At 42.9% G+C, this 16171-nt stretch overlaps 1 protein-coding gene across 1 annotated transcript in view; it reads right to left on the bottom strand.

Annotated features, from left to right (window-relative positions):
- The window catches only part of LOC140467478 (A-type voltage-gated potassium channel KCND3-like), a 390653-nt gene that overhangs the window by 46515 nt on the left and 327967 nt on the right, over nt 1-16171 (bottom strand). Inside the window, exon 3 of the mRNA XM_072563889.1 lies at nt 9919-10081. Within this exon, the coding sequence (XP_072419990.1) occupies nt 9919-10081 (163 nt within the window). The remainder of the gene's footprint in view (nt 1-9918; nt 10082-16171) is intronic.

Below are 16171 nucleotides of genomic sequence, written 5' to 3'. Positions count from 1 at the left end.
AACTTGGTAACAGTAAATTCACTTCCCTCATCTAAGTATTTAAAATATATTGTCAATAATTGTTGCAGCCTCCCTGTGACACTCTACTGGGTATAGGTTGCCAACCTGAAAAAGCCTCATTATCCCATTTCCATCAGTTAGCCAATTTTCTATCCATTCAAATGTACTATCTCCAACACTGTGGGTTCTCATTTTATTAAGTTGTCTAATGTATTTTTATGAGGAGAAAGTTACGACTGCTGATGCTGGAGATCAGAGCTAAAAAATGTGTTGCTGGAAAAGTGCAGCAGGTCAGGCAGCATCCAAGGAGCAGGAGAATCGACGTTTCAGACATAAGCCTGCACTTCCTGAAGAAGGGCTGATGCCCGAAACGTCGATTCTCCTGCTCCTTGGATGCTGCCTGACCTGCTGCGCTTTTGCAGCAACACATTTTTCAGCTTATGTATTTTTATGGAAATCCAAATGTATTGCATCTACTTCGTATTTATCTATCCTGCTTGTTCCCTTCATGAAGCCATCCTGACTCTGATCATATTATGCATTGCAGGTACATCTTTTTTAAAGACTCTCGACATTTTTCCAATGATTGATGTTAAGCTAACTGGCCTTTAGTTGCCATTTACTTTTGTTTTCCATTTGTGAATGAGTGTGATACTTTGGCAGAACATTTCCAATCCTCTGGGTTTTTTCCATGATCGAAAAAATTCTTGGAAAGTTACTATCAGTGCATTGACTATCTCTGTACCTAATCTGTTAAATATCTCAATGTCCATCCCATCAGCTCCAGGAGAAATGTCGCTTTTAGTTCATCTAGTACTTCTATAATCTTAGCTCATATTTATTTCCCCCCCCCCCACTACTTCTTGTCACTTATATAAATGATTTGTGTGTGAACATAGGAGGTATAGTTAGTAAGTTTGTAGATGACACCAAAATTGGAGATGTAGTGGACAGCGAAGAAGGTTACCTCAGTGTACAATGGGATTTTGATCAGATGGACCAATGGGTGGAGGAGTGGCAGATGGAGTTTAATTCAGATAAATACGAGGTATTGCATTTTGGGAAAGCAAATCTTAGCAGGACTTATACATTTAATGGTAAGGTGCTAGGGGGTGTTGCTGAACAAAGAGAGCTTGGAGTGCAGGTTTATAGCTCCTTGAAAGTAGAGTCGCAGGTCGATAGGATAGTGAAGAAGGCGTTTGGTATGCCTTCCTTTACTGGTCAGAGCATTGAGTACTGGAGTTGGGAGGTCATGTTGCAGCTGTACAGGACATTGGTTAGGCCACTTTTGGCATAATGTATGCAATTCTGGTCTCCTTCCTAATGGAAGGATGTTGTGAAACTTAAAAGGGTTCAAAATAAATTTACAAGGAAGTTGCCAGGTTTGGAGGATTTGAGCTATAGGGAGAGGCTGAACAGGCCTGGGGCTGTTTTCCCTGGAGCATCGGAGACTGAGGGGTGACCTTATAGAGGTTTATAAAATCATGAGGGGCATGGATAGGATAAATAGATAAAGTCTTTTCCTGGGGAGTCCAGAACTAAAGGGCATAGGTTCAGGGTGAGAGGGGAAAGATATAAAAGGAACCTAAGGAGCAACTTTTTCACGCACAGCGTGTTTTGTGTATGGAATAAGCTGCCAGTGGAAGTGGTAGAATTACAGCATTTAAAAGACATCTGGATAGGTAAATGAATAGGAAGGGTTTGGAGGTATATGGGTCAAGTGCTGGCAAATGGGACAAGATTGGGTTGGGATATCTGGTCAGCATGGATGAGTTGGACTGAAGGGTTTGTTTCCGTGCTGTATGTCTCTATGACCCTATTGTTTGGTATGCTCTACAAGCAGATCATTCTTAAAAAGTGCCTCAGGGTAGCAGAAAGGAGTGCAGAATACAGTGTCAGAGCTGCAGAGATGGGGCAGAGAAAGAATTTGTTTCTTAATTTTCTTTAGCATTCCACTTCCTGATTTCCCCACTATTAGTTCCCCAGACTGCTTCTCTAAGGACCTTATATCCACTTTGGCTTCTCTCTTCCTTTTTATACATTTAAGAAATCTTGCTGTCTGTCTTGATATTACTTGCAAGTGTACCTTCTAAATTTATTTTTTCTTTCTTTATTACCTTTCAATTTGATGCTACCCTTAACTTCTCTGCTTAATTCCAGTAGGCTTATCCCCTTCCTAGAACCTATCTTTCTGAGGCATATATTTATTGTGAGTCATGAACTATTTTCTTAAACATCTGTTATTGTTCTCCAACTGTCTTTTTAACTAAACCCAATTCCCAATCCACTCCAGATAACTCTGTTCACATTCCTTCGTGATTACCCTTACTGACGTTAGCATTGTAGTTTCCAACCAAAGTTTCTCACTCTCCAATTGAATGTTAACTTTTGTCATGTTAAGGTCACTTTTCCATTGGTGATGTTGTATTCTGAAATAATTTATTAAATCTGCCTCATCCTTAATGACCTGATCCCTGTTGGGATCTGTGACATTTGTTCCAGGAACTCTCCTGAATACATGGTAAAAATCACACAACACCCAGTTACAATCCAACAGGTTTATTTGGAAGCACTAGCTTTTGGAGCTCTGCTCCTTCATCAGGTAGCTGTGGGGCAGGATCATAAGACACAGAACTTATAGTATGAATTCTTTCCTGTGGCTAACTTTTCCAATTTGATTTTCTCAATCTAAATGAAGGTTGAAGTCATTCATGATTATTATGTTGCCTTCAAAGTTTGGGAGAAGATTTGTAGCTCGGGTGCTCGTTGTTGTGGTTCTGTTCGCCGAGCTGGGAATTTGTCTTGCAAACATTTTGTCCCCTGTCTAGGTGACATCCTCAGTGCTTGGGAGCCTCCTGTGAAGCGCTTCTGTGCTGTTTCCTCCGGCATTTATAGTGGCCTGTCTCTGCCGCTTGCGGTTGTCAGTTCCAGCTGTCCGCTGTAGTGGCCGGTATATTGGGTCCAGGTCGATGTGTTTGTTGATAGAGTCTGTGGATGAGTGCCATGCCTCTAGGAATTCCCTGGCTGTTCTCTGTTTCAGTATAGGAATGGGAGTTGGTTGTCCTTTTCTTCCTCTTTAGTGAATCCTAGACGTGATGGTACAGAGAACACCGAACGGAGAATTCACCACAAAGGTTTACAGGAAAGTCACACACACAGACCAAGTCCTAAACTACGAAAGCAACCACCCCAACTCACACAAACAAAGTTGCATCTAGACACTGTTCAAAAGGGCCACAACACACTGCAGTACACCAGAACTGCAAAAAGAGGAAGAAGAACACCTATACAATGTATTTGGCAAAAATGGATACCCGTGCGATTTCATCAACAGATGCCTAAGGGAAAGACAATGGAATGAGGACATGCCACAACCCAAAGGACTAACCACATTACCATACATCAAAAACATTTCTGAGCTGACAGCCAGACTACTACGACCACTAGGACTCATAACAGCACACAAACCAACAGCCACTCTCAGACAACAACTCACCAGGACAAAGGACCCGATACCCAGCATGAGCAAAACTAACGTAGTGTACAAAATCCCATGCAAGGACTGCACAAAACACTACATAGGACAAACAGGAAGACAGCTAACGATCCGCATCCATGAACACCAACTAGCCACGAAATGACATGACCAGCTACCCTTAGTAGCCACACACTCAGATGACAAGCAACATGAGTTCGACTGGGACAACACTACTATTATAGGACAAGCCAAACAGAGAACAGCCAGGGAATTCCTAGAGTCATGGCACTCATCCACTGATTCAATCAACAAGCAAATCTACCTAGACCCAATATACCGGCCACTACAGCGGACAGCTGGAACTGACAACCGGAAGCGGCAGATACAAATCACTACAAATGCCAGAGGAAAGATCACAGAAGCGCTTCACAGGAGGCTCCCAAGCACTGAGGATGTCACCTAGACAGGGGACGAAACGTCTGCAACACAAATTCCCAGCTATGCAAACAGAATCACAACAATGAGCACCCGAGATACAAATCTTCTCCCAAATTAGATTAGATTCCCTATAGTGTGGAAACAGGCCCTTTGGCCCAACCAGCCCATGCCGACCCTCCAAAGAGTAACCCACCCAGACCCACTTCCCTCTGACTAATGCACCTAACACTATGGGCAATTTAGTATGGCCAATTCACCTGACCTGCACATCTTTGAACTGTGGGAGGAAACCAGAGCACCTGGAGGAAACCCATGCAGAATGTGCAAACTCCACACAGACAGTTGCCCAAGGTTGGAATCGAACCTGGGACCCTAGTGCTGTTGGACTGCAGTGTTAATCACTGAGCCACAATGCTACCACTAAGTCTATTATACAGTATAGCTACTGTCTGGGGGCTTGTAGTTTACTCTCACTAGTGTCTCCTTCCCCTTGTTTTTCTAACCTCCATCTACATGGATTCTTTGTCTTCTGGTCATAGACCTTTTCTTGCCAATGTGCTTATTCCATCCTGTACTAACAAAGTTATCCCACCACCCAGTCCTCCATGCCAGTCCTTTTGGAAAGCCAATACCCCCGAATATGTAGTTCCCAGCTTTGATCTCCTTGTATCTATGTCTCCAAAATGGCTACATTATCATACCCATTAATTTGCATTTGTGCAATCAATTCATTTATTTTGCTGTCCATACCACACACCTTCATGTAAAGAGATATTCATCTTGTCTTTTTACCATTTTTATCCCCGTTGACCTTATTTTGTGCTGTTTTTCTCTTTATACACTTTGTCTATGTGTCACACTATGGGTAACAGGATCGAGATAGCTGCCCTATAGTGCTGCCATACCCGCTTGCTTTGAAAACTCATGTTTCCCTTCTGCTGAACTCTCCCTCCGATGTGGAGGTGCCAGTGTTGGACTGGGGTGGACAAAGTCAGAAGTTGCACGACACCAGGTTATAGTCTTCACTGACAAAGGAGCAGCCTCCAAAAGCTTGTGATAACGAATAAACCTGTTGGACCATAACCTGGTGTTGTGTGACTTCTGGCTTTGAACTGTCCCCATTTAATCTCTAGTCTTCATTTGCTTGGTCCCATGCTGGCTTCAAGTGAAGCCAATCCCAGTGGGGCCTCTCCCTTCTCCCCCAGCCCTGGTGCCTGTGGCCAGCCAGCTCAGAGTCAGTCCTTGAACTTCGGAGATTCTAAATCGCCTGTTTATTTTTTCTTCTTTTTTTGTAATTTTCTTCCACGCTATTGCCTAACTGTGGTAGTGCTTATATTTTCTCCATGTTGTGTGGGTGCAGGTGTGGGACGCAGTGAAAGACACAAGGCATACAAATCTTTATTCAATTTCCACCACCAGGAAGAAAGAAAACACTCAAGTGGCCAGTGACATGCAGTGCCTTTCACATCAAAGGGCAATGCTGAATGATTAAACAGTGAAGGGGAGGGCAGGGATTAAATCAAAATAGATTTGGAGGGGGAAATCCCCTGTTTATATCTGTCAGCTAGGGCTCCCTGATTGTCTCAGGTTAACACCCCCACTCAAGGATTTCATAGTCAATGGGATCTACCTGGTTCCAATCACTGCAGTTATAAAGCTTTTTGATACATTCGGGGCCAAGAAAAGTGCTCCAGATATTTTAGTTAAAAATAACTTGGGACACTAACACTGTGCCAGAAGTTCCCCAAGAAAATTGCAATATGAATGCAAGTCTTTCTTTCTTGAGGAGAAAGCTCCTCTTGAGGAGCGTCGCTCCAAAAGCTAGTGTGCTTCCAATTAAACCTGTGGGACTATAATCTGGTGTTGTGTGATTTTTAACTTTGTACACCCCAGTCCAACACCGGTATCTCCAAATCAAGGTCTTTTGTGATTATGAGCTGTCTCTAATAAATCTGATAAGGAATTCAGGAGAGATGCTTTTACCTCGACAGTAGAGGGAATGTGGAGGCCACTATCGCAGACAATAGCTGAGCTCAATAGCAATTGCATTTCAAGTGAAGCTAATCAATTTTAAGGAAGAAAGGAATAAAGATTATGCTGATAGGTGAGTTGAAGAGAAATGGAAAAAGGGGCCTTTGTGGAACATAAGTACTAGCACAGAGTGGTTGGGCTGAATGGTTTGAGCCTGTACTATAAATTCTATGTTTTTTATAAGATGCAGCAGTCTGTGCAATTCTGTCCTGCAGTTCTAGCCTGAATAATGCATTCAAGCCCTTGAACCCACTCCAGGTCTTGAGCGCATAATGTCAAGGCAAGGTTGCGAATAATGAGCCAAATTGCTACTTGAATGCACAGGCAAATATAATAAAGTTGTGAATGCTCCCAATATCTGACTGCAGCAAAGCTCAAATACGAACAGGCAAACAGCGAAAGGTAATATCCAGTGCTGGTGCACTGGCAAACACAAGGGTGAAAATTTACACAAATGCTTGGAATATTACAAGGTTGGAGAAAATAATATTTCATGCAGAAATGTTGTTGGAATATAGCACGCAATGATACAAGGCAATGATGAGGAGAATTAGTTAGTGCAGTGAGTTGTTGTAAATTGAAACGCATTGTTTAAAAGGGTGCCAGAATTAAATTCAATGCCAATTTGGAAAAGATCATTAGAAAAATATTTGAGATTTGCAGTACAGGAATGGAATTTGTTACATTGTTCCTATTGAGGGTTGGCAGCAGGCACAGATATACTGAGCAGAATGGATCCCTTCTGTGTTTTCATTTCTATAGTTGCCTGCTTGAGGATATGGACACCACACAGTGACAGATAAGCTGTAATCAAGTGGAGGGAATGCATTAAAGATCCCCCCAGCTTGACTGGATTTTACATGAAATTATATACAAGTTACAGGAAAAGAAATAGGTCATTCAATTCAATTAGTCTATGCAAATGTTTCTCCTCCGCATGGACTTCATCCGATGGTTTTCAAGGAAATTACTGGAAAAGCTCAGTTCTGAGGAAGAATCACGCGATCTTAAACGTTAACTCTGATTTCTCGCCAAGGATGCAGTCAGATCTGCTGAACATGTTCAGCAATTTCTGTTTTTGTTTCTGATTTGCAGCATCTGCAGTTATTTTGTTTTTAAAAGAAGCAGCGAGTTGGATAGTTGATGTTTATATATTTTCATGACGGTTGATAGCTAGTTTTAATTTTTCCAAACTCCATAAATTCGAGAAGATCCCATTAGATTGAGCAATGTGCAACTCCTTTATTTAAGTTGTTAATTTAAGTTGATTTTATTTAATTTGACCTAATCTAAGTTGTTAGGTTAGTCTAGCATAATTTAAGCTAATTTAAACTAATTTGCTAAATCCAATTATTTGTCGAACAGAGAAAGATCGTTCTGTACCTTTGTGAGAGTTTTGGTTTGTTTTGTAGAGTAGTAGGTATTGATTGTTAATGGTTTTGTAACAGAAGATCACTATACTACCTTTTGTACTTTTATAATTTTATAAAAAATAAAAACGTTTTTCAATAAAAGAAGGGAGGGAGAGATAAGCAGAAGCTACAGGTTAGTTAGCTTGACACCTGTCATTGGGAAATGTTAGAAGCTACTGGTAAAGGTTACAACAGGGCACTTAGATAAGTTGAAAATAATCAGGGAAAGTTAGCATGGTTTTGTGAAAGGGAAGTTAATTTTAACTAATCTGTTGAGGAAATTGCATATGAATTTAAGGGAATTGAAGGATATATTGTACTTAGATTTCTAGGAAGGTAATTGATAAAATGTCAAAATCAACAAACACATCGACCTGGACCCAATATACCGACCACTACAGCGGACAGCTGGAACTGACAACCGGAAGCAGCAGATACAAACCACTACAAATGCCAGAGGAAACATCACAGAAGCGCTTCACAGGAGGCTCCCAAGCTCTGAGGATGTCACCTGGACAGGGGACAAAACGTCTGCAACACAAATTCCCAGCTCGGCGAACAGAACCACAACAAGGAGAATACATTGCTCAGTGGACATAATAAGGCCAACAAAATTAATGTGGATAGATTATTGGAGTTGGCAAATATCTGGCAAATGAAGTATTATGTGGGAAAATGTTAAATTTTCCATTTTGGTAGGAAGAATAAAAAAACAAGCATATTATCTAAAAGGTAAAAGATTACAAGGTTCGGAGATGCAGCAGGATCTGGGTGTCCATGTGTATTAATCATAAAAGGTTAGTATGCTGGTACAGCAAGTAATTAGGAAAGTTGGTTGAATGTTATAATTTATTGCAAAAGAGAATTGAAAACAAAAGGAGGCTATGCTTCTATCGTACATGGCTCTGATGAGATCTCATCTGGAATACTGTGTACACGATTGATCACCTTATTTAATAAAGGATGTAAATATGTTGGAGGCAGTTCAGCGAATGTTTAAGCGACTTGTATCTGGAATGAGCAGGTTTTGTTATGAGGAAAGTTGGGACAGGCTCAGCTTGTATCCACTGGAGTTTAGAAGAGTTTGAGGCTGCTCACTTGAAACTTGATTGAAGTCTCTGAGCAGTTCTGACCGGGTGATGGTGGAAAAGATATTTCCTCTAAAGTGGGAATCTACAACCATGTAACAACGAGAGGTCACCCATTCCTAACTGACATGAGGCAGGAAGAAACCATTTTCACACAGAAGGTCGTGAGTCTTTGAAACTCTCTTCCTGCCATTTTGTGGAACAGGGCCTTTGAATATTTGTTCAGCAGAAGTGCTCAGATATTTAGCAAGCAATGGGGGAAGAGGTTATCAGGATTAATGTGGATTTGAGGTTCCATCAGATCAACCATGATCTTATGATGGCCTGAAGACCTAGATGGCCTTTATTCACTCCTTGATCATATGTTCATCCATAAAGCTCCTTTTTCTCCATATCTAACCATACCACATGTCCTTCTATTCTTTTCTTACTTCCTTCGCTTCCCAATAGACAGAGTCAGAGAGTCCATCAGCGCAAAAACAGACCCTTTAGTCCAACCAGCCCATAATTTCAAATTAAACTCGTCCCACCTGCCTACTCCTGGCCCACATCCCTCCAATCTTTTCCCATTCATGTACTAACACAAATGTCTTTTAAACATTGTAACTATACCTGCATCCATCACTTCCTCTGGGAATTCATTCTACACACGAACCACCCTCTGTGTAAAAAAAAAGCCCCCATGACTTTTTAAAATCTTTCTCTTCTCACCTTAAAAATATGCCCCCCCATCTTGAAATTCCCCACCCTAGGGAAAGACACCAACTATTCACCTTATCTATACCTCAACAATTTTATAAACCTCTATAACCTCAACCTCCTACAGTCCCAGCCTATCCAGCCTCTCCTTATTACTCAACTCTCCAGACCTGGCAACATCCTAGTAGAGCTCTTCTGAACCCACTCTAGTTTAATAATATCTGTTCTATAACAAGGAGGCACAGCGCTCCCCAAGAGGCCTCCCCAATGTCCTGTACAACCTCCCACAACTGCTCGTGGTAGCAGGATGGGTTTTCTCACTGACCTCTGGGGAAGTAAGTTTCTTCTGAATTCCTTGTTGGATTTATAGAAACAATCTTATGCTAATGGGCCTTAGAATCATGGCTAGATTCACAGGTAAGTTGTAACATCTTCTCTACACCTTTCCAGTCTTCCATTACACTGACAGTGTCTATCAGGCCATGCCCTCTGCCTTGATCTGTTTGGAGGATGGAATAGGTTGGAGGGGATGAGTGGCCTCCTCCTGTTCCTATGCAGTTTGGTAGATGGTACATAGGTAAGAATTGCACAGAAATATGCACAATGGTAGGCAATTTCTGGCTTGGATTTGGTTTGGCTGTGAGGGCAAGAACGTCCATTGATCTGGTTGTTGTGTGTGGGGGTTGGAGTTGAACTTCTGTCTCATGATTCTCAGTGCTTTTTAGCCACTCAGAGAATCAGATGCGCAAGAGACTGGGACTGACGGTGTTACCTTTTGTGCCCGTCGCTTGTCTGCTCGCTGGTTCTGATGGTAGATCCTGCTGAAGTTGGAGACAATGACTGGTACAGGCAGAGCAATCACCAGCACACCACTCAACGAGCAGATGGAGCCAAAAATCTTCCCAGCGATTGTCTTTGGTACCATGTCACCATAGCTACAGGAGAAAAGAAGATTGCATTAGAGTAGAGAAGCCCACACCAGATGGGGAATAATGGTTCAAGAAGGAAGCTCATTCCTGCATGAGTATATGAACACTCAAATTTGGAACAGAGGTAGGCCATTTGGCCCCTCAAACCTGCTGCACCATTTAATCAGATCCTAGCTTATTTGAATTCCACATTCCCATCTATCCTCAATAACTTGCCTAGCTCTGTTTTAAAAGTATTCAATGACCCTGACTCCATAAATCTACCAGGTCAATGAGTTCAAAAGTCATAAGCTCTCTGAGAGAAAAAGAAACATTCTCTTCAGCTCTGTCCTCTGACCAACATCTTGAGGGCAATTAGGGATAGGCAACAAATCCTGGTCTGGCCAGTGACACACGCATCCTGGGAAAGAATGGGAAATATCCCATTTTCTGATCATTTTCCTTGGTCACTTTTAATTATTACATTAGCCCAATTCACAGTATCACCTATTTCCCCAATGTCTGTGTCTCATCCACAAGGTACAAGGCAGGAGTGCAATGGAATACTTATCTGGATGACTGCAGCTCCAACAACACTCAAGAAGTTGGAACGTAGAACAGTACAGCATAGAAACAGGCCCTTAGGCCCATCTGTATTGACCATGATGGCATTCTAAACTAATCTCATCTGCCAGTAAGCTCAACAGCCAAGCACAGAGAAACCTTTGGGATTGACATCCCAATCATCAGCTCCAACATTCATCCCCTGCACCAGTCATAGGTAGCATGGTGTCCAATGTACATGACGTACTGAAGCAACTTTGTAAGGCAAGGCTTAGCAAAGTTCCTCAGAGTAACGATCATTGACAATCTGTCCTTGACTTCCCATGTCGATGTGATGGTCAAGAAGGCACAACAATGCCTCTGCTTCCTCAGGCAGCTCAGGAACGTTGACATGTCCATAAGGACCTTCACCAACTTTTACAGGTGCACCATTGAGAGCAGACTGTCCAGGTGCATAATGGCCTGTTATGGCAACTGCTCTGCCAGGACTGTAAGAAACTGCAGAAGGTGGTTTGCACAGCCCTGACCATTACAGAAACCAACCTCCCAGCCATGGGCTCCATTTACTGCTGTGGAAAGGCTGCCAACATCATCAAAGTGTCCCACCTGCCCTCCACCCTACCCAGGTAATGTTCTTCTACAACCTCTTCCATCAGGCAGAAGATACAGAAGCCTGAATACATGTACCAGAAAGTTCAGGGACAGTTTCTTCCCAGCTGTTATTAGACTGATTAATGGACTCTCTCACCTCAAATAATGTCGAACTTGCTAATGTTGCTCTCACCTAGTGCACATCCTGTGCAATGTAACCCGTATGCCTCGTTTAAGTCTCTCTGATCTGTCATTCTTGCTTACTATGATATGCCTGGACTGCTCATAAACAAAGCTTTTCACTGTACTTCGGTACACATGACAAAAAAAATCAATCCCTCCACTACCCTTGAGTCATGAAAGTGGGTCACCATCACCTTCTCAAGGGCAATTGGGGGTTGGGAACTCAGGTGAGGTGGAGGCAGCGATGACCATACGGAGCTCTGACTGAGTTATAACATCTGTGCTCCCGTGCAAACACATAATTGTTCATTGAATCCCTACAGTGTGGAAGCAGGCCATTTGGCCCATTGAGTCCATTCCAACCCCCTGAAGAGCATCCTAGCCAGACCATCCCCAGACTCTGTTCCGGTAACCCTGCATTTCCCATGACTAATCCAAACAGCATGGAAACTATGGGCAATATAGCATGATCAAACCAGCCTAACCTGTACTCTTTGGACTGTGGGTGGAAACTGGAGCCCCCGGAGGAAACCCACATAGACATAAGAAGAATGTGCAAACTGCACACAGACACCATCCGAGGGTGGAATTGAACCCGGGTCCCTGGTGCTGTGAGGCAGCAGTGCTAACCACTGAGCCACCGGGCTGTCCCAAAGTACTGCAGCACAGAATGAGGTCATTTGGCCCCTTCTGTCTGCCCCATTCGAACAGGCTCCTGTTCTCGTAGACACCTTCCCTACACCACCAATATCCCCACACACACATCCTAACTTGGACCTCATGACCTGTCCTAGTTATTCCTAACCTTACTAAGGGCAGCGCTACACTACCCTTAAGTCATGAAAGTGGGTCACCATCACCTTCTCAAGGGCAATTATGGATGGGTAATAAATGCTGGACCAGCCAGCAACAACAATATCCTCAGAATGAAAGAGAAACTTCACATCTCCATTCGGTTTCTGTGTTCTGATTCGACAGGACCCTTTCAAGCCTCAGATCTTATCACTTGACTTTCCTTGGAGAAAGTGAGGACTGCAGGTGCTGGAGATCAGAGTTGAGAGTGTGGTGCTGGAAAAGCACAGCAAATCAGGCAGCATCCGAGGAGCAGGTAAATCGACGTTTCGGGCATAAGCCCTTCATCAAGAATGAGGTTTGTGGGCTGGGGGTCTGAGAGATAAGTGGGAGGGGGGTGGGGGGGGATGGGGGAAGGTAGCTGGGAGTGCGATAGGTAGGTGGAGGTGGGGTAAAGGTGATAGGTCGGAGGGGAGGGTGGAGAGGATAAGTGGGAAGGAAGATGGACAGGTAGGACAGGTCATGAGTGTGGTGCTGAATTGGAAGGTTGGAACTGGGGTAAGGTGGGGGGAGGGGAAATGAGGAAACTGATGAAGTCCACAGTGATGCCCCGGGGTTGATCTTCCTTCGCAGTCTCTGTAAGTTCTATCTATAGTCTCAGGAGCACTTGGTGATGAGGTTATAGTGGCTTATCAGGAAATACTCAAGAGAAGACAATACTGCATTTGTTTTCTTTTCAAAAGTCCATCAGCTCACATAGCCACTGCAAGCTGCCTCACATATAACTTCATTCCATTAACATGAGTTAGTATTAGATCAGATATTGGCAGTGACAGGTCCCAAAGTCTGTCACTTGGGCAGATATTTACATTTTTTTCATCTGAATCATTCACCAACATCGAGTTACCAGTGAATAAAATATTCTGTTATTTTATTGTCTGCAAACCACTCCTAGCTATTTGTTTATTCTGTGTAGAAACTTCCAGAACCCCTCGATTAGATTCCAACCTGCAACTTCTTCATTTATGTAAGTCTCGCTCTCTGCTGCTATTGCTGCCTGGAATCTAATCTCTTCCTGTTTTGTTTTTATCCCATGATGATGGGCAGCCTGCAGATACTGCTAAGATTCTGAGTGACAGGATTAAATGATGACAGCTGCTATCCCTGTCACTGTCTCTCATCATCTTTTCTGATATTTGGGGATCACGCATGTTCAGGACCTGTCATTTAAGTTTGGTTTCAGGTCAAAGGATGCTTACTGACTGATGTTTGAAGCCCCCTCACTTAGCAATTTACAATTCCTTGCTTTTTAAAGTGAGTGAATTCAGCATTGAGAAGCCCTGTAGGTGTTTCAGGGGTTTTGTGTGTGCATGCTTCATTTCAATATGTCAAAAAACATTTTACTCAGCTGTTTCCACCACCAACATAAGCCCCCAACCCAAACTCTGCAATTTATTTTGTAATTCTAAGTTTCTTAGACTACACTGTGTCACCACGTTGGATGTTTATGAGTGTTTTTTATTCATTCACTCGTGGGACTTAGATGTTGCTGGCTGGTCAGCATTTATTACCCATCCCTATATGCCTTTGAACCGAGTGGCTTGCTAGGCCATTTCAGAGGGCATTTAAGACTCAACCACATTGCTGTGGGTCTGGAGTCACATCTAGGCTAGACCAAGTAAAGATGGCAGATTTCCTTCACTGAAGGACATTAATGAGTCAGATTTATTTTTTTGACAACATTTTCATGGTCATCGTTAGACTTGTATTTCCAGATTATCATTGAATTCAAATCCCACTATCTACCATGATGGGATTTGAACCTGCATCCCCAGGATTTAAGCTGAGTTTCCAAATGAATAGTCTAGCAATAATACCACTAGGCTAGCACCTTCCCAATAATGGGCCAATTCTGATTCTAAATGCATTGGAAACTCTGTTTCTGAACATCAGTCATATTTCTGTTGCAGTTCTCCTGCAACTTTTAGACCTTTTATGTTCTCTGATTGTCGAACTTTTTGATTTCACGTATTAGCCTGCATTTATCGTTGATATAGTTCAAAATTCCAAGGTTTCACAGAAGTGGTACTAGGGAGAATTTGACACCGAGTCACATGAGGGTATTTTGAATCAGTTTATCAAGATAGGGTTTAGTAGCCATCTACAAGCCACTGAGGTATGTTGCAGTTCATCTGTGTCCTCGATGGTCATGTGTTAGGGTCTCTGTTAGAAGGTTGGAACTAATGCAGCTCAAAACAAAGAGCTCTCCTTGGAGAGAGAAAGGCCAGGAAGACATCTGACAAAGGTTTCCAAAATCAGGAGCAGGCTGAATTGTGTAGATAAGGAGGGATGCTTTCTCAAAGGAAGAAGAATGAGAGGGTATAGATTTGAAGTTATTTGCAAAAGAGCAAAGGGAGATGTAGGAGAAATTATTTTTATTGAGCAAATTGATAGGGAATGGAGTGCACGGTCTTGAAAAATGGTGGAGGCAGGATCAATTGAGGGCATTGGATGTTTATCTGGATAAAAATAATGCGGAAGGGTATGGGGAGAAAGCAAGAGATTGGCACCAAGTGATATTGCTCATTCAATGAGCTGGTGAAAGCATGATGGGTTGAATGGCCTTTTCTTGCATGGCCAGACTCCTTGGATAGAAACGATGCCCTGGCATATGGGGAAAGCACAGGAGATTACCACCAGGTAATAGAATTGGGAAGATGGGCTGAATGGTCTCCCTCTATGCAAGAACAAGTCTGTGATGTCATTGTATTTATGTTGTTAATAAATAATGTTTGAGAAAGCCTTGACATTTGACTGGAGCTCATATGAAGAACAAGGACGGCCATACACTGAAACACGTCTGACCAAAAGCTTCAGTCAAAAAAGTAGGTTTTAACAGGGACTTAGACAATGAAATGGCAGCACAGTGGTTCAATGGCTAGCACTGCTGCCTCACACCACTAGAGACCCGGGTTTGATCCCACCCTTGGGCGATTAGCTCTGTGGAATTTGGATGTTTTCCCTTTGTCTGTGTGGGTTTCCTTTAGGTACTCCAGTTTCCTCTCACACACTAAAGATTTGCAGGTTAGGTGGATTGGCCATGGGAAATACAGGGTTACAGGGATAGTGTAAGAGGTGGGTCTGGGTGGAATGCTCTTCAGAGGGTTGGTGTGGACTTGATGGGCCAAATGGCCCACTGTAAGGATGCTATGAAAGTAGCAAAGCAAAGAGTAAAGGTTTAGGAAGGGGGTATCAGACCTTAAGTGAGGACTTTGCAGAAGAAGACACACCTGCTGATGATGGAGATATCCTCTATCATCTTTGTTTACCCCAACAGGGTCCAGTTCTCTTGGTGATCAAACTGCCAAACATCTTCGTAGGCCACTATCTGTGTCTGTGTGTCAATCACCAATGTCTGTTCTTTATTTCCCTCCTAGCCAAGGGAGAATGAAGAATGACAGGAGCCAGGTCTATTTCTCTTTCTGCCCCATGTGTATCTTTATTGCTTCTGTCCTGGGTAAGGAGGTCTCAGCTCTTTTGGATGCATTAGAGAATGCTGTCAGTCTTTTACTCTTCAAAGTCATGGTAGTGTTGGACCAGCCTTCCCCCTGATTTTGGAATAAGATTAATTCAGGTTTGGTACAAACGGCCAAATACTGGAGTCTCTCAAAATAGATTAATCTCCAGAGCGTTCCAAACAAAAATTGGCAGCATCAAATAAATTGTACTTTTCCATTTCTGTGGTTATATAAAATGATTGTTTGATGGCAACTGGGGATCGGAGGAGTAGTATAATAGAATCCTTACAGTGTGGAAGCAGGCTATTTAGCACATTGATTTGACACTGTCCTCTGAAAAGCAGCACACCCAGACCCAGACCCCCTCCTTGCCCTGTAACCCTGCATTTCCCATGGCCATTCCATCTGACCTGCGCGTGTGCGGACTGTGGGAGGAAACTGGAGCTCCCAGAAGAAACCCACACAGACA

This window comes from Chiloscyllium punctatum, chromosome 45 (genome assembly GCF_047496795.1).
Source record: "Chiloscyllium punctatum isolate Juve2018m chromosome 45, sChiPun1.3, whole genome shotgun sequence".
In the NCBI taxonomy this organism is placed as follows: Eukaryota; Metazoa; Chordata; class Chondrichthyes; order Orectolobiformes; family Hemiscylliidae; genus Chiloscyllium; species Chiloscyllium punctatum.
Note: the sequence above shows the minus strand (reverse complement) of the source record. Positions and strands in the feature narration are given on the sequence as shown.